This window comes from Tachysurus fulvidraco, chromosome 15 (assembly GCF_022655615.1).
Source record: "Tachysurus fulvidraco isolate hzauxx_2018 chromosome 15, HZAU_PFXX_2.0, whole genome shotgun sequence".
Classification (NCBI taxonomy): Eukaryota; Metazoa; Chordata; class Actinopteri; order Siluriformes; family Bagridae; genus Tachysurus; species Tachysurus fulvidraco.
The window spans coordinates 9070708-9095172 of record NC_062532.1 but is presented as its reverse complement, the minus strand read 5'-3'; the positions used below and the strand labels follow the sequence as shown (position 1 = coordinate 9095172).

The following is a 24465-nucleotide window of genomic DNA, read 5'->3' as shown; positions in this document are numbered from 1 at the left end:
TCCTTTTATTTCTTTGTTTGACTTGACAATCTGAAAATTCTGAATTTGGGCAATATTCAATCTTCTTATTGTAGGTGGCTACACTCATAAATATAGTTCTAAAAACTATTCTGTGCTAAATATTTTTGTGAAGTATTAAGTGTGAAATTAAAATATTTCTTATTTATTTTGTGTGTATTTACAGTGGCATGATATTACTGCTGCAATACTGTTAAAACAGTATGCATCTTCTGTATAAATAAATATTTACACATTTTATGTTTTATGTTGGATTTGTGTGTGTGTCTGTGTGTGGACTGTGTGTGTGTTCACACACAAGAGTGGCATTGTGTGGTAAGAATTAAGTAAATATATTAAATCTAGTAAATATATTTACTGCATTTGTAGCCCATACCTTTTTGGGCACAGGGCTGGCACCATCTGTTCTTTTCTTGAGGGCAGCTCCTGGGGAGGAAGAGCATGCATATTTCTGCAAAGCCATTTTGGGCATCATTATCTAATGAAAACTGTCATAGGCCAGTGAACCTATAAGGGGGATCGAGACAACATCAAATTTCCATTCATTTACAAGAATGTATGAATTTGACCTCTATAAGAACACAGTTTTTGGATCTTAACAGATAATAGTGGCTGCTATTGATAAATGATACTGCATTAATTTACCCATGGTCAAAGGAGTTGTGTCCCCGGGCCGAGCTATCCAGAGCATGTACAATGAGGGAAAAAATTATTTGATCCCCTGCTGATTTTGTACATTTGCCCACTGACAAACAAATGATCATTCTATAATTTTAACGGTAAGTACAGACAGAATAACAACAAAAAATACCAAAAAAAAAACCTCCAAAAGGTAAGATCTTGTATGGAGCCTCACACCGAGGGAGATTGACAGCTATATTGTGTTTCTTCTATTCGCAAATAATTGCACCAACTGTTGTCACCTTCTCACCAAGCTGGATGTCTACAATCTTGTCCCTGACATCCTTGGATAGCTCTTTGGTCTTGGCCATGTTTTAGAGTTTATAATCTGATTGATTGATTGCTTTTGTGGACAGGTGTCTTTTATACAGGCAACAACTGAGATTAATCTCAGATTGTTGCCTGTATAAAAGACACCTGGAGCTGGAAATCTTGCCAACTGATACTTATTTCACTCATTAAAATGCAAATTATTTTCTAACTGTTTTGAAATGCTTTTTTTCTGGATTTTTATTGTTATTCTGTCTCTCACTGTTAGAATAAACCTAAAATTAAAATTATAAACTGACCGTTTCTTTGTGTGGGCAAACGTACAAAATCAGCAGAAATTAAATAATATTTTCCCTTATTGTAATAGAACTAGAGTGGGATTTAAAGACAAATGCATGGAGAATGATGCAAAGCGCATTAAGATGAAAATATTGGTGTTTGTTTTTAGTGCATTTTTTACTCACATTCGAAAAGTATAACTGTTAATTTATTATTCACATTAGAGACTTTTATTTTGATGTGTTAGGTGATTGAGTAATGTGACAAGGATTGTGTGGAGACGTTTCCTTTCTTGAAGTTTTCACAGTCCAGGGAATCATCCTGATGCCATGTGTGTTCAAAGAGATGGTGGTCATGTCACAAATTTAATATTTATGTTAAATACAATGGATCTTACTCAGCAAATTTTGTATAGTGAACTTGTTATTCCTCAAAGTCTTCTTAATCAATATCATTAATAATTATTGCAAGTATAGGGGTATTCTAATTTGCATGTAGTATAAGTTTAGAATGAAAATTGTGCATTTGTTGATCTAAAGCTAAAATGTAGGTAATGGGGTTAATTGTCATTTGTACATGTTAACCAGAAGCAAATACTTCTGTGGTCAATTGAATAATAGGTGCATTTGTGCAGACTATTCTAATTTGGTCAGATTTTTATTTGGTTATAACATATATTTTCATTTCAACAATAAAACACACAAGACAAGATTTTGTTCATATTGGTATGTGGCTTTACAGTGTTTGATCCCTTAACTATACATTTGAATACAGATGTTTGCATCGGACTGATTCTAGATAAAATTCTTTCACACTTTTGCATCTTTTTAGTAGTGTCCATAACTGTGCTTACTATTATTTTTAACTGGTGTTTTTTTGTTTGTTTCCCCCCCCAAAAAGAAACAGAGGTTAATCTTACATATGCATGGAGTAGATAGGCAAGGTTTAAAGTGAAGTGAAAGTGATAACTTTCTTTTAAATAATGCCATTTTACAATATATAACCGATAACTCTCTTGTCATGTGGATGTGTTTGTTTGTATAAGGAGTTTGGAGTGCCTTTTATGGAGACAAGTGCCCGATCTGGCCTTAATGTGGACCTGGCCTTCACTGCCATAGCAAAGTATGTAGACCTTCTATGTGCAATTTTAAAGACAATATAAATAACAATACACATTATAAAATACATTGTGTGGTCTTTGTTAATTATAACGATAACATATGTGACATCAGCGGCTCATTGTGTCTTTCTGTATCCCTCACTTATGTACTTCCATTTGTCTTCAATATATTTAAGTTCATATCCTGTTTATTAAAGGTTTTTGATAGCCTACACAGATCGATGCTAGATAATCAAATGTACAGTACCTTTATATTTATATTTATTGTGTTGTCTTATCATTGATATTTGAACTTTATGGTAAAACAAGAGCTTTTACTCATAGGACTTTTCTACCAAAACTTACCAGCTAGGATTATTCAATCGTGAGGAATTTTCAGTCTTCCTGCTGTTTATCTCTTCTCATCCTTGCAGAGAGCTGAAGCACAGGTCCATGAAGGATGGGGATGAGCCAAAGTTTAAATTGCATGAGTATGTCAATAAGGAAATGAAGACCACTGGCTGCTGCAGGACCTAAAACCACAAGTGGGTGTGTTGTGTGTACATATGCACATGGTTATCATAAATGTGTTTACATTTGCCCAGCTATGGGAATTTCTTTTGTTTATGTCTGTGGACATATGGTTCTTATGACTATGTTTAAATTTGTCCACATACATCATGTGTTTGTGTGAATATATGTATACTGAATACATGATAAATGGTAGACAATGAACAGTGTGCAGCATTTGATCAGCTTTGTCAAACCATGTGTGGAATTTTAATTCATTTCGAGCTTGGGAGAGCCTTGAAGGGCTCATGGGTACTATAATTAATTCAAGCTGTTTCTAGAGAAGCACAATTCTGCTCTTTTCTATCTTCAAAAGCAACACATATCCTAATCAGTGCAATGGGAAGAAACAGTCAAGCAATGCCACAAGCACATAGGTATAAAATGTTAAATCTTTTTGTCCACCAAAGTTATTAGGGGCCATCATGTCATTTTATATAGTCATTAAAATTCAAATTAAATACAAACCAGATGAATAATGTAGAAATTGCAGCAGTTTTAGCATTTACAAACCCACCTCCAGGTAGGAGGTCAAAACAATTAGACAATTGGCTGCTCAGCTGTGTAGCATTTGCATTTGTAATCTGGTGTTCTTAACTCTCAGTATGAAGCTTAAAGAGCTGTCACTGCCAGTGGATGCCATAAGAGAGACCACATTTTGGTTATTAGGTTAATAATTTGGTAAACAGTTAGCAAAAAAGAATGGCCACAGGAATAATGATAGAGTTGTAATACCACACAAAATAACTGTAGTGAATGACAATTTTAGGTAGGTGTATATGTGTCCAAATCATCAATCAGGTATCCAGAGTAATCACAGAGGGTTTGAAAAGGGGGAACCATATATAAATATATATATATATATATATATATATATATATATATATATATATATATATATATATATATATATATATATATATATATATGAAAATCCGCATTTCAGCTTTTGAGAGTGAATAAATTATGACAGTCCATGGCAGCTCAAGTACACTGTCATTAAAGCAAAAAGCAGTTCTTGTAAATATTATAATGCTTCTTTTTAGTTGTTGTCAAAATAGAATTTGTAATGAAAACAGTTTGTGTGTGTATGTGTGTTTGGAGAAAGGCATCCAATTGTCAATAAAAGAAACAGCATCCAGCATTCCTAATATTTGGCCAGATTAAATTAAATATCTGGAACAAATGGGCTGTTTCAATAAAGATGCTTTTAAATGTACATTTCATACTTTCAGCTTTTGCTAAAACATAAACCAGGATTACAGCATGCTAATTCAGTAATATATTAATTGGTACCAAGATATAAATGAATTATTGGTACCAAGACATTTTAAATATGGGTGAAAACCCCCAACAATATATGTGATATGTTATATATAAAGTTCGATGGTTGATATGTGTTGGAGTGTGACCAAGGGAAACATAGCTGTCACACCAGTTTAACATCACAGCCATGTTTGGACACCAGCATTTAATTAAATGGAAAGGGATTTTCTCCAAAGCTCATATTCCAAAGCTTTGAGCTACAATAAGAGTGTTTTTGACAAATTACTGATGTTGTTTTTGACAAATTACTGTAGACAGTGTACATGTTAAAGCTACAATTCATGTTTTGTTGCTTTCTGTAGATATTTAAGTGTTAAAAGTTTTTTGATCACAATGTTTATGCCAAATTTCAAAACAGCTATCATTATTCATTTCATTCAGTTTTTCATTTTGTTATATATATATATATATAATTGGGGCAAGTCATGGCCTAATGGTTAGAGAGTCTGACTTGTAATCTTAAGGTTGTGGGTTCGAGTCTCCGGCCGGCCACGACTGAGGTGCCCTTGAGCAAGGCACCGAACCCCACAACTGCTCCCCGGGCGCCGCAGCATAAATGGCTGCCCATTGCTCCGGGTGTGTGTTCACGGTGTGTGTGTTCACTGCTGTGTGTGTGTGCACTTTGGATGGGTCAAATGCAGAGAACGATTTCTGAGTATGGGTCACCGTACTTAGCCGTATGTCACGTCACACTATATATATATATATATATATATATATATATATATATATATATATATATATATATATATATATATATATATATATTAGTTCAGTGTAGTTAAGTGGCAAAAAATCTTCATTACAGCTTTAACAAACCCTAAATGCTAACAGTTAAAGTTATCTTTGGATAAAAGTTGAAAGGTATATTTTGCAGAATTTGTATTTTGTGTATTTTCTTATATACACTGCTAGCAGTTCATGTTCATTTTACATAATTCTTTACATAGAAAATCAGTATATTGAGTGTTACATCTTTTTTGATATATTATAAATCACTTAGAACTACTATTTAGATTAAACTTAAATACTGAGGCAAGAAAATAAATCTTAATGAATTCTTAATTTAAAACTAAGCTACACTGTTAACATGTGTTACTTTTTCATTTTGTAAATCATTCTGTAAAGTATTTTACAGGGTTGTAAAATACAACAAATTGTATACCAAAACCAGAAAAAAACCTACATTTATCTTATATTTTATGTATGATTCTATTGAATTTACAGTGCCTATAGAAATTCTATACACCTTTTTGAAATGTATACATTTCGGCTAAACAAACCAAAATTGAGAAGTGAATGTAGTAAAACAATATAGCACCATTCTTTTGGCTACCCTTTTTGTGTTAAACTAGTGATATTTATATAATTTCATCTATCCATTCTCTCATAATGGTGTTTAATTCCTCTCTTGTTCTTGCTAGTTTCTTGTCTCTGTCTTTTTTGTCCATGCATACACAGTTTTGATGGTGCCAGCCATATATTTGCATTAATAGATAAACTATTATAAACTAATTACTAATTCTAACTAATAACTAATGAGTTTCATTAATCATATCGTTAATACTTAACATCCATATTGTTGTAGATATCATAGTTCAAGCATCTGATTAGATTAGATCTGTTTAGATTAGATTACTATATTACTGAGAAGATGGTACACCCTGGACAAGATGCCAGTAAATATAATATAGTAATACATAAAATGAATAAAGTAACACATTTGTTAGACATCAGTGCATAAGAGAAAGTAACCAAAGTATGTCGTAATTTTTTTTTTTGCTGTTTTCAGTCATATATTTGTCAGTTTTGTTGAATTTGTAAGTTATTCATTATTACAATATTGTGGCAATATCAAGAAAACCAAACTGACTGACAAATTGACAAACATATTTGCCAGGATACAGCAATAAATGGCAAACTCTGGGTCATTTTTCTTATGCACTGGTGTATAACAGTAGTAAATATACTAGTACCTACTAGTAAATTGGGAACAACTCATTGCATCTACTTCTTTTTAGCAATTGTAATGATAGAACTAATCAGAATCACTGGTAGCTAAGTTGCTCTCATTTTAGCTATCACTGGAAAGGCGACTATCATTTTGGAGAATGTGCCATATTTCCTTTCTTTATGAAAAGCTTTTAAACTTGCATTGCTTTTGCACATTAATTGTTTGTTTTTTTTCATTGATTGTGGTTCTAAATATTTGTCTTGGGTTATAATCTGAATGGTGCTAGTTATTGTTTTGAAAAAAATGTTTTACCTGTAATAGGAAATGTAGGTCATTTCTGTGGGGTAGGTAGACCTTGTATAGGCACTGTTTAGTATGAATTGATGTGAAGATACATGAATGTAACATATACAGTATATGCATATGCACCTAAAGCTTATTCTTAAAAGTTTACCAATTGAAAAAAATTGTGCAGTTTATACAGTTATATATGATTTTTATAGACATTTCTGTCAACATGTTTACCTGGTTCATTGAAAGAAAATGTGATATTTGTACATTCTGATTTCTCTTATACTATAAATTGTATCCTATTCATGCATTGTGACCTTTTTGACACATTAAACTTCTTGTTGTGCAATAATTTTATGTTTAAATAAAGTCTACATTACAAACAGAAGATTTTTTGGGTTTGCTAAAAATGGTACACGTCAACTCGTGATGGACGGCAACGAATGAAGTGCACATAAAATGTAAGAGCTGTAACAGTAGTGCACTCTCATGGAGCAAATTTTACTTTCAGCTAAAACAGATAGACAGGGGCACATGTTTTTCATTAAAATAGATTTATGCACAGATTATACACAAAGCTCATCAGTTTTAGTGTATAATATTGTTTCTATTGTCAAAATGTTCCTTTAATGTCTTTCTTCAGTGCTCAAACAAGTATACAAGACTCCCATCGCAACACAACACAACACACAAATAAATAAATAAATATGAGGAGTTTTACTGGACACATTGGCCTGGCAAGTTTGCATGTCTCTCAGGTGATAAATATGAGTTGTAATACAGTCAAAATTTAATCCATTGTATCAATATGTTCTGACATGGGGCCTCATTTATAAAGACTGCGTAAGCACAGAAATGGATCTGGAATATGCGTACGGAAACTCATACAGAGAAACCAGGATACATAAAGAAATACTTGGCAGGAAATACTTGAGTGTATATTTATAGCTTTAACTCACGTGTAGAGCAATGCTAGAAACAACAGGAATCATGGTTACACTGCATAACAGGCTTCTTAAACATAAAAAGCATTAATGCTTTACATTTTTGATGAGGTGAAATAGTAAAGCATTATATATTAGTATTATCAGCTGTGAAGTAATTTCACATATATGTATAGGATATATTGTCTATAGTACGGCGACTATGTTGAGTTGTTAGAAGGCCTCACCAACCGAATGTTTATAAGATGCTAGCCAAAACATTTTCACTTGTTTAAGAAGTCTGTGTTAAAAAAAAAATATAATAAAAAAATAAAAATTCAATAAATGTGGCATTTAATACTACTAAATATATAATTAAATGCTGTCCCACAGGGCTGCTCACAACAAAATACAATGACTTATAAGGTGTAGCCTGTAGGCTAGTAATCCTCAGCCTAATAGGTGTTAAACAATGTTGTCAGGAGAACCACAATATAAATATCCATACAATCAATTAGCTTTAAAATTAATTTGGTGGTGCAGCACTTACAACTGATGTGTTCGTTACTAGAATAAAATAACCTGCATTTGAAAAAAAGAAAAAAGAAAGAAAAAAGAAAGACCAACATGCACCTCTCCACTTATTGATTATTTTATATTAATTATATTGACAATCTCAAAAAAAAGAAAGAAAAGGCTTTTTTTTTTTAAACCTTGGGCTTATTTTCAAGTTTACTGTGATTTCTAAAGCATAAACGGTGGGCAGGTGTACGGATGCAAGGTTTTATAAAAAGCAATTTTTGCAGCAATTTCCTTTTTTATGTGCGTACAAACATTCCCTCTAGAATTCATGCAAAGTCTTATAAATGAGTCCCCTGCTCATTTCTGTGTCACTTTTACTTAATGTCACCATCAAATAACATCTTTGCCAGGAAAGACTTATTATTTACTTAAAGCAACTGGGATAAAACATGGATGTGCTAGTATGCAGAATTTTAAAGCAGAGTTTGCACAGTCATTGTATCGGCCCATCAAAGTATTCTGAAGCTGTTGTCGCTGTTTCTCTCTGCACACCATTATGATAGGCTTTGGTGCTGTGAGTTGCTACAGGCTTTCATAGCATCTCTGAGCTCGATTCCCAGAAAGGATCAGGGCTTATGCTTGAAGCGAGCCTCCACTGTATTTGGCAAGAACAAAAAGCAAACCATTAGATAAGAAACTTTTACCTTATAGATGTGTATTGTAGCATAAAGGACTGTTGTTAAATGTATTATAACACCAGTATTTTCTGGATGTTGTTAAAGTTTTGCCAAATTTAGAAAATTCTAATGGCATGTGTCTTCAAGCTCTATACAAAAACAAAATACACTGTGCAAGTACTGGTATTTATAGTAGGTCAAGTAAACCTAAATAATTTAGAAAACTGAATATGAGAGACAGTGTCTGACAAGAACAAACAGGAGACAGTGTCTGAAAAACAGCATCAGGATTGTCTGCAAGGATCAATCATTTTTAATTAGATGATGATGAAACAGATGCAAGAAATGGAATAAATATACAATGAAGGTTAAAAACAACCACACAGTAAAATAACAGACCTTGAAATAATAAGGCTGAAAGTGAAGCATGTAAATGGAAGGTCACCTGCATACTCCTGTGGTAGCATGGGTTTGTTCATAACACTCTGAAATACAGCCATCCAATCTTTCTGTTCTGCCTCTGTTTCACAAGCAAAGAGGAATTTTCTGTCTGGGGTCACAATGGTGATGCCAAACTGCCAGTGGTAGCCCTGAGTGGACAGGGGCAGGCCTGGTACTACAGTGTAGCCACTTTCCTTACTGCCAATGAACACTTCCCCTCGTGCATAGGCATCCTATGTAGAATGGCATAGTGTTAGCATTAGTGAGGTCAAATGAGTAGGAGGCCTAACAATACCTAAGACAGTCAGAATGTTTATAAGAAGCTATGCCATAAAATCTTCACTTAAAAAATAAAATAATAATAAAATTATATATACATATATATATAAAAACATTCAATAAATGTGAATATTTTCTACTGATAGATAATTATTGTTATGCTAATATACCCAGTAAATTAAGTGAGTCCCACAGGTCGGCTCACAACAAAATACAACAGCATTATCTAGTGGACATTACTAAATTGCACTTCAACCCTTATTTCTTCTTAAATCATAAGTTCTATAATCAGAACAGATAGAAATGAATTATGGTATTAATAAAAAAAAGGGCAGTAATTTTTGTATTGTGATGTTTCTGCAGATATGTTCAGATCTAGAAGAAAAAAATATATAAAAGGGAGGGGTGGAGCAGTGATAAGTGCAACGGTTTTACCAAAGCAATACCTGGAAATGTTCTGAAATAAAATGTATATGAGTAAATATATGTGTAAAAAGTAAAATGTAAAATGTTTCGCACTTCGTGTATCTAACAGCTGAATAATAAAGTGAACCATGCTCCATGAAGGTTAATACTGGTAATAATGGCATAGAACTTTTAAGGAAGTAAACTAAAAAAAGTGAGCCAAAAAGTTGACATTCAATAATATTAATGCAGTTACAACTTTATATTTATAATTCTTTATAGCAACATTTTGCTGTAAAACATCTCATGCACTCACCACCACCTTGAATAGGAACACTTGCAAACCTGTTCACTTATGCAGTTATCCAACAGCCAACCACATGGCAGGAACACATAAAATCACCTCTTTTCACCAAGGCATTTCTGTGTAAATCAGCAGGTGTACGAGTGTTCCTATAAAAGTGGAAGGTGAGCACATTTTTAAGAACATGTAAATTATAAACCGCTGCTCACCAAGGGGTCTTTAAAGTACATGAGCCTCCTGTCATCCAGAGTGAACCAACGTTTTTTAAAACCCTCTGTTTGCTAGAACAGACATAAGACATGAATAAACACAAATATATTTGGTTTAGTATTTAGATTATTTCATTTATTCCTTCTTTAAATTGATCAACATATCACTATTCCCTTCTTCTATACTTTTCCTTATTTTCATAGTGGGGAGCAGCTTACAGTAAAACATACAACAGCTTAACTAAAACATTAACATTTATGGCATTGGCAGACGGCCTTATCCAGAGTGACATACTGTATGAAATTGCTCTGAAGTCTCCATCAATTAAAACATCAATAGATAACATCAATAAAACTGCTGTCAAGAAACTGTTTTCGGTCAGTAAACAAATCAAGAATTTCCAACCTTTGGACCTGTCTTCTCCATAAAACCCTCCTTAATATAGTTCCTTGTCAGTTTGGGCACCAGCTAGACAAAGAAAGAAAGGCAGTTAATTACACTGTAGAAACAGGATGTGAATAAAGCTTTTTTTGTGCATGTGTGACAGGCGTATTTAAAAAAAAAAAAAAAAAAAGCCTTCCACCACAAAACCTCAGGTTCCTTATAAAGAGAACTGGCCTTGGGAGATGATGTAATAGATGTTCTAGTATTTCTGTACATTCCTTATGTATTGTGCACTCTTGTGTGTATGTATTGAGGCTTACTTACTTCAGTATCAGGGGCTCCAGGAAAAGCAACTTGTAAGTAATGGAACCTAGCAGCTCGTATGGCATTGAACCAGTCGACTATTTCCTAAAAACACATACATCAAAATGTAAAAGAGAATTGCTGCTGCATTACTTTTAACATGCAATTTCTCCACATGACCAGTAGTGGGCGTCAAAAGATAAAACAAATTCAAATCACAAACTGCCATTTAATTCATTTAATTCACAATTATGTAATATGTCATGATTATATCTCTGACAAAATATCTCAGTTCAAGATAACTTGCTTCAACATCTAAAGAATTCCATGCCATGTATTTGGAAAATGAATTGTAAGAAATTGGTCTTAACCTTTCCATCCTCGTGGTACACAAAAATATTCCTGGTGCTGTTGTCCTTCAGGTAGGTGATCTGGAGACCGTGAGGGTGGCCAATTTTGGTCGGCTGAAAGGTGGCATTAATGGTTTGGATCTTCATCAAGGCTTTAGGTTCCCTAGCCTACCACAGAGATATCAACATAAATATCAACACACAATGTCAAATAAACATTAAATCCTCAAAATGATCCTACCTAACGCAGTTGTTAAGCATTTGGAAATCGGCTTCATGAAAAGTGTATGTGCAAATAAATTATGCAGGTATTTTTACAGTAAAAATAAGGCTTTTAAAAAAATTAACATTTAAAATTTCAGATGCGCTGATTTTATTCAAAGCAAGCCTCTACACTTACTAGTAATTTTGACAGCTGTAACATCAGAAAACAGTTTTAATCTTCTGTTCTCTAGTTTTAGTCACAGTTTTCCACAAAATAAGTGTTTTTGTTGAAAACAAACCTGCTAGTGTAACAGTGGAATACACACAGTTACACATATTATAAATATTCACATTTAAGCGATGAAGATTAACAATATTTCAGAAATATTGTGCATAACCGGACCTCTAACTTTGTTCTCCCCTGTACACTCACTGGTCACTTATTAACAAAAACACATGTATACCTGCCCATTTACGTGCTTATCCAATCAGCCAATCATGTTGCAGCAGTACAATGCCTAATATCTTGCAAAACAGCACAAGACCGTCAGTTAGTGTTCACATTACACATCAGAATGGGGAACAAGTGCAATCTCTGTGACTTTAACTGTTGCATTGTTGTTGTGCCAAACAGACTGGTTTTAGTAATTTTGAAACTGCTGATCTCATGTTAATTTCAAACTGGGACCAAAGAAATGCCACAGTAAAAATGTAGGGCAGGCTTGTCTATCTGTGCATAGGAGCTGACGAAGGAATCAGCACTATTATTATTTTACTGTTATATAATTACAAAATATTGTTGACACAATAGTGCACCTAATTTAAAGATGTAATGACTTTAAAAGAAAGTATGTTTGGAAATTGAAATGAAATATCCTATTGTTTATCAACGCTGGTAAAAGATTCCACATCATCAGTGCAAATATCTTTAGTTATTATTAAGTGTTATATTAACATAATCAAATTCCTAAAAATGCTTGTCAAATTATTGGCTAAAATTGTATTCATAGCAGATTATTTTGTACACAAAAATTTTTGATATCACTTAACAATCAAGGCCCCATGAAACATGGTCTTAAGTCAAAGCCCTTTTTGAAGTTTTTGTGGGTGCCAATTCAGCAGTGCAATGTGTGGACTTTACGACATTCATCAACATTCAAGTACAAATGGAGGAAGGCTTTTTAGAAATCCAACTAGAATTCTTAGTTCTAAGAATTACTACTATTTTAGTACTATTTTAAAAATAATAAAGAATAGTTAAAAAGGTAGTTAAATGTTGAATTATACTTCCTAATTTGAGCGTGAATTTGAGCTGGTGTTTAATTTGTTTGTTTGTTGTTGTTTTTTTTAGCTTTTTTTAATAACGTAATGTCACACAGAAACCTTTCAGAATTAAGTGAGCTTTCTAAATCTAAATTAAGTTAAACACACTATTAGATAGCTATGCTATTTATTGCCGTTAAATTCAAATAAATCCTTCAGTTAAACATAAAAATATTGAAAATCCCTGCCTCACAATGTTTCAACTCAATACACCTTTGGAAGTGATCACTGAGTTCAGCCTTCTCCAGTCTAAGTTTGCAATGTACAAGATTGTGAAAGAACAGCAAAGACCAATTGAAGAAAGAATTTTAATAGCATGACTATTCAAGAAAGGAGAAGTGGGCAGACTCAGACGTACCACGGTGGTGAGAATGTCAGCATTTTCGACATTTCCAATGGTATTTTTGACCTGTGTAATCACACACACACACACACACACACACACACACACACACACACACACACACACACACACACACACGCACACACACCCACACACACTCACACATACACACACACACACACACATACACACCCACACACAGATCACCAAGAGAAAGACTTACATCATGCTTGTTGAAATACTTCATTGCTCCCTCTCGCTCTGAAAGAATAAATTTTCGACTGAGAAACTGGCCATTGTCTCGCCCTCGTTTCCATAGAAACCCCTCACGATAACCTGTAAAGAAAGAAAGAAAGGAAAAAGAAAGAAATGTTTTGGGTAAGAAATTATTTTCTAATATAGCAAAAATTCACAGGCACATTCATTCAGGGAGGGAGTTATGCTGAAGTCTTCCTTGGACATCCATGAATTATTTATTCATCATAGCTTTTTCTGGAGGCAGGAAATCAATAGTGGGTCCAAACACAGTGATGTGCTCAAAGCTTCCGAACCTACTTGTTGAACCACCCTAGACCAACCCACCAAATGACACGTACAAACAGTACACATGCCTTGAGTATCATTTTGTGCATGGTTATATGTTTATTTGGATATTTCCTGACAGTTTGATTTAATGAGTTTAGTTTTAATACAGAAAGCTTAATATGTTTGTCACACAGTGAGGACACACTGGATAATACTGGAGCAACAGTGTGAATAGGTGAAGGAAAGGACGACACCTGACACTGCAGAATTTATCAGAGAATGCTCTCTCTTACACATACTCATTCGTACTCTCATGGTCCTTTTATTTCTATATTTACACACACACACACACACACACACACACACACACACACACACACACACACACACACACACACACAAAGGTGCCCCAGCCAGCTACTGGCATCTCTTCATATACACGTACATTCACATGTGTAGTTTATGTATGTATGTATGTATGTATGTATGTATGTATGTATGTATGTATGTATGTATGTATGTATGTATGTACAGTATGTACTGTATGTATGTATGTATCTATCTATAGTTTTCACCCCTTGAAAATTTTATAGTATTGCAATTTTATAGTAATTCCTTTCCATTGCATTCCCTCAAAATGTCTACTAGAAGCCTTTCTTTTCTCACATATATACTGTATGACAGCATAGTGAAATTCTTTCTTCACATATCACAACTTATGGAAGTCAGAGTGCAGCAACAGTCATGATAGAGCACCCCTATAGTAGAGAGGGTTAAAGTCCTTGCTCCAGGGCCCAACAGTGGCAGGTTGTCAGTGCTGGGTTCTTGATCCCCGATCCACCAAGCACTAGCCAGAGCATTAATCACTTGTGCCATCACTTCCCCTAAGTGAAAGGGCATTGCATATCCCAGTAAATTATCAAGCTGGGGTCAGAGCACAGGGTCAGCCATGGTGTAGTGCCCCTAGAGCAGGTGGAGCTAAGGGCCTTGCTCAGGGCTCCAACGTCAATAGCTCAGCAGTTTGGCGGCTTGAACCCAGAACTTCAGATCAGTAACCCAGCACCTTGACCACTGAGCCACCACATCCTTACATATAGCTTACAACATATACATAATACCTACATATATCTTCAAATATATGCAAAATATATGTAGTTTTATGTGCTAACAGGCCATTTAGGCAGAAGGAAGCAAATTTCTTAACATAAAAAGCAAACAAAAATTGAATGAAAGCAAAAATCAAAGGTAGAACTGCCAAATGAAACTTAAGGAACCATAGAATTCAACACATAGCAGGATAAACAACCCAGAGGATTAGAAACTATATACAGAAATTAAATAGGGGTAGTAATTTAGACTGAAACACACATAACAGTCGAGAGTGATTAAGAGTAAATATTTCAAAATTCTTAAAAACGCTTGTTAAATTAATGGCCAAATATGTTTTATATCAGATTATTTTGTCACAAAAAATGCTGAGATCACTTAGCAATCAAAGCCCCTTTGCAGTTATAATTACACCATCATTAGCTAAATATACTGATTCACACTTGATCGAAACATGGTCTTAAGTCAAAGCCATTTGATCTACATGAACAATGCATACAACACACCAAAAGAGCCTGGAAAAGCAGGTAAGAAGAAATGGCTCGATTTCACTATATATATTAATAGTGAATACTTTTTCTATATAGAAGATCCACTATTCCTGGGCACAGTCCAAGCAATTCAGTACAAACATGCCTCACGCTCACACACACACACACACCACCCAAACACACACACACACACACAGACACACACATTGTTGAAGTGCTGAAGTCGTACATACAGCTGAGCTGAATAATGATTTTGGCTCTCTTGTCTGTAACAAAGATTGAGTCAGCATAGTCTGAGCCTGTCTTTTTTTATATTTCAAATCATTTGATTGCTCTGTTAATTGAAGTGATGTTTGATAGATTATGCCTGGATAACAGAGAATCAAGTCAACAGATATAAATTTCAAAACAGAATTAGCACAAAATTCATTGCATCTAATCATCTAATGCATTAATAGTTGTTAAAAAATGCTACAAAAAAAGTAAGCCTAAGAAATAAAACCTGAATTCAAGATGTAAAGTATTTAACCAACTGTACAACTCAGTTTCACATTTAAAATAAAATTAATGTGGATGTTACCAAAGAAATCATTTAATGCATGCTTACAATCTTCTTGTTTCTTGTCCCCTCCTCCACCTTGTGTGATGTATGTTACACAAATCGTGTGGGGAAGTTAAAAAATACTGAAATGGAAAAAGAGGACTTCTGCATTGCTCTGCAGTGATGCATTTAGGTATTTTTTTTAGCTATCAACTAACTGATAACAAGCCTTCCGGAAATAAATGTGAAATCACTAAAATGTTACTGACTAAAAAATTCCAAGGGATTTGGAAAGAACAAAAAAGGAGCAAATTATACTGACGCATTTTCTTCACTGGCTGAAAACAAAACAGCACTGAGCAGCGCACAAAGCAGACATTCACAAGAAAACATAAAAACTCAAAGATAAGGCAACTTAGCTATGCTGCTGCCTCAAGCAGTGTGTTTGTCAAGAACAATGGGTGCACCCTCAACTGCTCTGAAAAAAAGCTCATTCTTACAAACTAGCACTGAGCTATGTTTTAATAAAAGGACACAGACTCACCAAACAATTAAATGTGATAACCATACAAAATTCAAAAATAAGTCAAGGTGACAAGCGATAATCCAAAGGGCAAACTCAAAACAAGATCAATGTCAAGCAATCAGCAAAAAGACTTAACTGGGCAGGGACCAATTATATGTTAATATAATATATACATATAATTAAACAATCTATATCAGAACCAGTAGGGAAAAGGCAAAACAAAGAATTAATGGTACAACATAATCACAATGTGTATTGGTGTGTGCGTTAATGTGGCTAAACATATAGGGTATTGGTTATTGAACTGAGTGTGAGTGTGTACATGTGTAAGTGTGCACCTGTGATCGAACTCAGGTGTGAGCCACTGTGACAATGGTGATTAAGTGATTTTCATGTCACCTTCAAACATACAGAAAGATCTATTTTGCATCATTTACTTTAGTAGAGTCTGTCATATTGTGATGCAACCCATGACAGTAATCATGACAATACATTTTTTTAAGTTTTAAGAGAGATTGAGCTTGAGCTTGTGTTTAAAATTTCTCTGCATTACATTGCTTAACATTTTACAGTTCAGATTTAGAACCTGATTGGATAATTTAGCTGGCTCTGTATAAACCAGGCTGGATAATGTTGTGACATATCATACCACCCCACAATGGATTATTATACAACTGAAAAATATATTTTAGAATGGCCCAGGCTTTTGGTCACAGACATTTCATAATGTCCATTTAGGGTCATTTGTCCAAAAAGTTTGTAAACCCCTACCTTACTAAAGGAGAAGGTTTGACTATAACACTCACATACAACACTGGCTTCCAGTAAAATTTCATATTCATTATAACATTAGTAATAATCAAAACCTGAGTAAACATTCACTTTTACGGGTCACTTTTCAACTAAATCCAGATAAACTTATAGAAGTGCTTAGTAATCTCTATTAAAATCACATAATCAAACTAGATCTTGGGACTGGGATTGTGGAGCTTCCAAAACATGTGAGGATGATGAATAGAGTCTTCTGATTAACTGTATGAAATGCTGCTGAAAGGATGAGTAGGATGAAAGCTGATTTTGTTGTAATAGTGAATAATATTTGTAGCACTGTTCTGGCCAGTAATACTGTCTACATCTGCCCAGGGATAATCCAATACTTTTGTCATTCTCAGAAATTTGCCAGGAAGGCAGCATCTGTTACTTTGCAGCCAGCTTGTTATAATTGTCTATTATAATCCACCACACCTGCTTAGATCAAATGGTGCATGTTCTTTAATTGTTCCTACAAGAGATACACAAGTGCAGATCTTTTCCCCGCAAGGCCCAATTAATCTTCCAAACCAGTTTTACTATTTGCTCTTTTGCTGAGGAAAAGGAAAAATTAATGTGTTTTGGACTAAATCTGATAATCTCAATGTATTATTATTATTATTATTATTATTATTATTATTATTATTATTATTATTATTATTATTATTTGTTTGTTTGTTTGTTAATTTATGTATTATTATTATTATTATTATTATTATTATTATTATTATCTGGGATTATCTGAGATCTGGGATTGTAATATATGAAAAATTATATTTCAGTTCATTTAATTGACTTTGTTGCATTAAATCACATCACATAAATATTGTGCTTCAGATAATGTAAAACATGAATGTTAAAACAACACCTAAGGAACCTTGGTTTGGTATGTTTTGAATGTTTTATCTTTGTAAGGTCATACCACAGGCCATTAGTTTTATCTTACTTTAAATATTTTCCCAGCTCTGCTCAGGGCAGTACAGTTAGTCTTTGGGCCTTAATGTAGTGATCAAGAAGTGAATACAAACGCAATTGCATGAAGGTGTTAGAAAGAGACTATCACAGTCATAACTGTTGACCACAGGCCCAATTCAGCTACATCAGTGGAAGACCTATATATCAAGTCTGATACAGTGCTATCCAACAGCTTGCTATGCAAATTAACATCCTGATAGCTCAATCCAAAAGATTCACCCAATTTTATACTCATTTGTGAAAAGCCTTCAGCAACATCATTTAAAAAGGCACTGTGAGGAACCACCAGGTATAAAAAGGTGTAGGATCCATGCCCAGTCTTTATTACAAAAACCATGATTAAAAAGTCCAAAATATTAACAGGAGATGAAACAGGAACAAACAGGCCATAGAGTCCAAGAAAGACAATCAGCATAGACAATCACCATAGGCAAAAACAGCGAAAAATCCAAAATCAGAAACAGGAAATACACGACAATCAAACAGAATATCCGGCAAATCCGGAAGTAAACCGGGAACTCAGTACTCCAGCGAGGGTTCCCTCTGGCGGTATGGAGTTGCAGTACACAGTGTTATAGTTACGTACATTTTGTCTACAATGGCAACAATAAATAATTCAGAGCATTGCAAAAAGCTTTCTATAAAATAATGGTTAATGATAATTGAAGAAGATGCAACTGGAGAAATGTGATTTGTTGTACATTTTTTCTCAGTTTCTTTTAGTTTAAGGACATGAAAATGTTTGTTTCTTGAATAGTGAAGTAAAGATAGTGCTTCATAATAGTCTGGGATGGAAATAGATCAGCAGCAATTTAGATCACCAGACAGAAGCTGACACAGTAAAAACATTCCCTAAAACATCAGAGAAAGAGTGATTATATCAAATTACTATTAAAATCTTGATTCTGATGGTCAGAACATGTAGCCTGTGTTGAACAGCATGGCTCTGACACTAGTTTCGGCTGCAGGACAAATCAAAGGTTTATATAAATTAATTTGTTTGGTAACTTTTTCTATAGTAACAGCTTATTCATAGGGACCTAAAAGTTTGAACAGTCTGTTGAACAACATAATGGCAATTGAGAGTTTTATTTGAATTCATTTAATGCATATATTGTAATAAATGCTTAAAAACCACTACTAATCACTACCATAAATTCCAAACTTTTCTGCTGCTTACACTCTAATATAGGGGCACAAGAAGAGATGAAGTGGCTCATCATCAGTAGGTGGTCAGTTTGCTTGACTGATTTGAATAACGCATGAGTGCCTTGTGCATTAATATGTCCTTGACATCTCTCAAGGCTACTTGCAAAAACGGGAATAGTCAGAATCACCCTGTTTTTTCCAGTTGATCTTGGCCTACCACCTGTAGTAGGTGATGCCTGATTAGTTGGAATAAAAACCTGCAGCCACACCAGCACCAGGAAGACTTGGATAAATCATAAGTTGTTGTGTATAATAATTATAGTATAGTATATGATTCTTTTCACTACATAAATGTTAAAAATGATCTATTCACCTATCATTCAATCATTTCATTAAAAAAATGCATATTTGTATACTTATATATACTATTGAATATATAGTGCACTATGTATAGACACTATGTATACAACACTATTATTTTGTGTGTATGTGTTGTGCATATAGAGGGAATAGGAAGCCATTTGGGATTCAATTCAAGTTAATTAGTGTTAATTATTCCTGCATGAACAAAGTTAGTGACTTTTTTATACCAATAGAGTCAAATATCTGGAGAAAGAGCTAAAAAGACACTTTATGTTTTTTGTATAAAAGTAGGCCTAGGCTGTTGCTTTCACATAATATTTGCAAGTTATAATTTCATGCAATATGAAAACATAGTGTAGCTGTACTGATAATCTACATTCTGTTGGTGACAGTATAATAAATTAATTAATATCTACATGCCGTGAATACAAGTTAAAAAATATAATTTATAAAGAAATAGGATATAAAGCCAATATTTCTTATTATATTTTTAACCACAACATCCCACCCCATCCCATCCCTCCCTATACACAAGCGCACACACACACACACACACACAAAGTAGTAATCAGATCTTATGCTCTCAGATGATAGATAAAATAAAAGACATGAAGAGTATATGTAACAGTATTAATAAAAGAGAGATAGATAGAAAAGACAGAATATTGTCATACCTGCTGAGTATGGCTCTTGTCTCTCCACATAAATAAACTCATTCCTCTCATATTTGGCTCGGATCCACTGTTCCCGCAGCACCCTGTTGGGGGGCAAGGCGCAGAGTAATTTTATATTCTTTCTTCTTCAGCCATCACTCCATCAGAGAAGAAATGTAATCTTCTTTAATAACCAGGGCCGGACTTTGTCACGATTGGCCCCTGTGCAGGCATAACATTTATGGCCTACTAATGTTGCTCTTTGCATGTGCAAAATCCACAACCTTATTATTATGTAATAGTCAATAATATTTGTAGCACTGTTCTGGCCAGTAATACTGTCTACATCTGCCCAGGGATAATCCAACATGATCATAGTAAAGCCAAAAACAAGCATGGGTGCTAAGCAGGAAGTAATTCATATAAATGACACTTACACTCATATTTTGGCAGTAGAACGTTGCAAACTCAATTTACCATTGTCAATTCATCACAGTTCGCAAACCCAGTTTCCCAGAACACACCATGGCCTACAAACATGGCCACCGCAGACTATACATCCTAAGACCTATGCACTTAAACACTCTCACAGTCACCTGATTTCTAAATATTCACCTTTAAACCCTGTCATTAATCATTACCAGCACTATATATTGGACCTTCACACACAAACACACACACACACACACACACACACACACACACACACACACACACACACACACACACAAATACACTGCAAAATAAACAATCAGTTATTCAAACAATTAACACTTTACCAAACTTTTGTATTATCTCTCTTATGGGTCTTGGCTTTTTGCTAGCCTTTAAAACATCATGTTTGTACACTGCATGACCTAGTTTGTGTTTTGGACCCTGCTTTTTGCCTTGAGTTTCGATTCTGTCTGCATATTGATTTAACCACAACTGCATCTTTATCTGTCTCAGCCTCCTTACTGATGACAATTATGTAAATGTAGGTTTGCACCTGAAACTAGTGTGTCTCAAAAACTTGTTAATAAACTATTTAACTACCTAAATTAGTTATATAAAACTGCTATATTACTAATACTAGATAAGCAGTTATAGCATGTTATAGCATTTAAATATGCTATAACAAAACTGACCGATTGACCTTCTAAATGAAAATGTATCAAATTGAGGTTGATCATTTTAGATGCATTAAAAGTACCAAACCGTTTAACTAAATTTGACAGCTTAGCATTTATCAGCCACAGGCTGGTATCTAAGAGGTACCAGAAAGACCAGAAGCTGACTCTACTTCCTTCCGTTTTTTTTTTTTTTTTTTTTTTTTTGGCTTTGAACCTTATGAACCCTCCTTAGGGCTGCACTCTGTGCTCACACATCTGGACAATAATAACACATATGCATGAATGCTGTTTGTGGACTTTAGCTCAGAATTTAATACCTTTAATAATCCCTTCCACATAGGCATCGATCTAGGCATCAACAATGATGAGACAACCTACAAGGAAGCGGTACAGCATCTGGTCACATGATGTGTGCCGAAAAACAACCTGCTCCTTAACACCAGCATAACAAAGGAGCTCATCATGGACTTCAGGAGGAAGAGAGGAGGCACGCATGCCCCATCCACATCAATGAGTTGCCGGTTGAATGTGTCTCCAGCTTCAAGTTCCTGGGGATCCACATCTCGGAAGACCTGTCCTAGACCACTAACACCTCCAGCCTGGTCATGAAAGCTCATCAGCACCTGTTCTTCTTGAGGACACTGAAGAGACATCATCTGTCTTCAGCCAAACTGCTGAACTTTTACCGCTGTGTGATCGAGAGTGTCCAGCTGTGTCACAGACTGGTATGGGAACTGCACATCCACAGGAACTTCACTTCCAGCCATTGAGGACATCCAAAGGAAACACTGTCTACATTGAGTTTGCAGCATTCTTAAAGACTCCTCCCATCCTGTCCATAGACTTCTTTCTGGTACGTGCTTCAGGAGTCTCCAGCAGGCTGTGGAACAGCTTTTAACCAAGGGTTGTCCTCCTTACTGAACTCTGACTCCCAGTGACCCACAACCCCCCACAACCCACCCCAACCCCCACACCCTGTACCCCTGTATGTCAATAGCACCTGTATGTTATATCAATATAATATACAACACCCTGTATATTAGGGCTACCACACCTGTATTTCTTGTCCATAGCATATTCATCAGTATATTATCCTGTTCATACTGTAAATACTTGCACTTGCTGCTTATTTCACTTCTGGTTATGTTCCAAACTGCATTCCGTTGCCTTGTGCATGTACACTAAACAAGTGTACATGTAAACAATAAAGTTGAATCTAATCTAATTGAATCTAATTATCAAGAAAAAAATCTTACGCAAGGTCAATTCCACCGTGTGCTAATATAGAAAAGATTATAGTTGCTGTGTGTGTGTGTGTGTGTGTGTGTGTGTGTGTGTGTGTGTGTGTGTGTGTGTGTGTGTGTGTGTGTGTGTGTGTGTGTGTGCTCTGGTTGCTGGGACAAACTTTACAAATGCCATTTTGAAGGTGCAGAACTGTAAGCAAGAGTTAAATGGACTAAAACTGATTAACTAAACTTAACTTTAGCACCTTATTTGTGTGACTCTGAGAACTGCAGGCAAAAATACTGATTGATTCTCTGGCTCCTAATAGCATCTAACATACAAACTAGTTAAGCAGGAGTATTCTGTGCAATTACTCATGGTTAAGGGTCACATGATAATTATACAAGAAGAAAAAGGCCATACAAAGAACACTAGGTCTTTACTCACTGACAGTCTGTGTGTTTTGGGGAATAGTAGAACGCTGGCACCATCTGTTCATATTTGCCTTTTGAAGAACTGTTGCCGATGGAGGCCATCAACTAAAGAGAGACAAACAATGAAATGTCAAGACATAAAAAAAACTTTCATATTTACATAAAATGTGTGAAAAACAAACAGTAAAGACATTATTGAGGTTATATACTTAAATTTAAATGCATACAAGCTACATGGTGGTGGGGTAGGTTGCATTAAGTTCCCTCACTGTGTGTATGTGTGTGTGTGTGTGTGTGTGTGTGTGTGTGTGTGTGTGTGTGTGTGTGTGTGTGTGTGTGTGTGTGTGTGTGTATACGTGTACGTGTGTATAGCACATATGATGTTTTCCACACAAAAAATTAATGGTTACAGCTGCCACATTCATATGCACACTTATTCTATTTCACATTAGAAACGGAAACAAAACGCACAGCTATAGATTTCTATTCTTCAACTGTCCAGATTTGCTGGATCTGTGTGAACTGTAGAAAGGAGTGGAGTTTGATGTGGTCTTCTGCTGTTGTATCTTCCTCAAGGTTCAGTATGTTGTGCTTTCTGAGATCTGTTTCTGCTCCACAAAATTGAAGGTTATTTCAGCTACCGTAGACTTCCTGTCAGTTCAAATCAGTCTGCCCATTCTCCTCTGATCTCCATCAATAAGACATTTCTGCCTACAGAACTGATATTTTTTGTTGTTGCTTTTATTTTCTGTAGCACTCTGTGTAAAATCTAAAGACTGTTCAGAACGAAAATTCCAGGAGATCTGCAGTTTCTGAAATATTTAAATCAGCACAACTTGCCATGGTCAAGTCAATGAAACATTTTTTCCATTCTGATAGTATATGTAAACTTTAACTGATGCTCTTTATCTCTATCAGCATTATATTTATGCACTGTACTTTTGTTACATGATTGCCTGGTGGACAATTGTATGAATGCAAAGGTGTACAAATGTTGCTATCACAGCTGCTGGTGAGTATATAGGCATCTTTGATGCAATATTAATTTGAATGGATAAATGAATAGAATGCAAAGATTGTTATTCATAATAGAAACAAATTATAATGCTCTAAAAAAATAAGGGGACACAAATCTTTATTTCTTTATGAATAATCACAAACAGATTATGTTTTGGGTTATATTTATGCAGAAAGATATAAATAGTAAAAGGGTTCACATACTTTTACATATACTATGTCTATAAGGAATCAAAAAAGATTTTCTTTTCTGCACTCTTGTGGTTCAAATTAGGTGCTAATAGGAATAACCTAGGCAATTACCCAAACATTCTGCCATCATGGGTTAAAACATCAGCACATGTATAAACAACAGCTAACAGAAGTCATGTTGGTAACCTGT

At 34.7% G+C, this 24465-nt stretch overlaps 2 protein-coding genes across 2 annotated transcripts in view; one reads left to right on the top strand and one right to left on the bottom strand.

Moving 5' to 3' along the window:
- LOC113639632 (ras-related protein Rab-26-like) overlaps nt 1-3779 on the top strand; it is a 61713-nt gene extending 57934 nt beyond the window's left edge. The window contains exons 8-9 of the mRNA XM_027141627.2: nt 2294-2370; nt 2782-3779. Coding sequence (XP_026997428.1) covers nt 2294-2370; nt 2782-2884 — 180 coding nt within the window. The 3' untranslated portion in view covers nt 2885-3779. The remainder of the gene's footprint in view (nt 1-2293; nt 2371-2781) is intronic.
- Nucleotides 3780-7025: 3246 nt separating this feature from the next.
- The window catches only part of LOC113639510 (arf-GAP with dual PH domain-containing protein 1), a 28995-nt gene continuing 11555 nt past the window's right edge, over nt 7026-24465 (bottom strand). The window contains exons 3-11 of the mRNA XM_027141390.2: nt 23080-23171; nt 20318-20400; nt 13380-13492; nt 11308-11454; nt 10958-11041; nt 10655-10717; nt 10249-10320; nt 9056-9284; nt 7026-8588 (exon numbers count right to left, since the gene is read on the bottom strand). Coding sequence (XP_026997191.1) covers nt 8560-8588; nt 9056-9284; nt 10249-10320; nt 10655-10717; nt 10958-11041; nt 11308-11454; nt 13380-13492; nt 20318-20400; nt 23080-23171 — 912 coding nt within the window. The 3' untranslated portion in view covers nt 7026-8559. The remainder of the gene's footprint in view (nt 8589-9055; nt 9285-10248; nt 10321-10654; nt 10718-10957; nt 11042-11307; nt 11455-13379; nt 13493-20317; nt 20401-23079; nt 23172-24465) is intronic.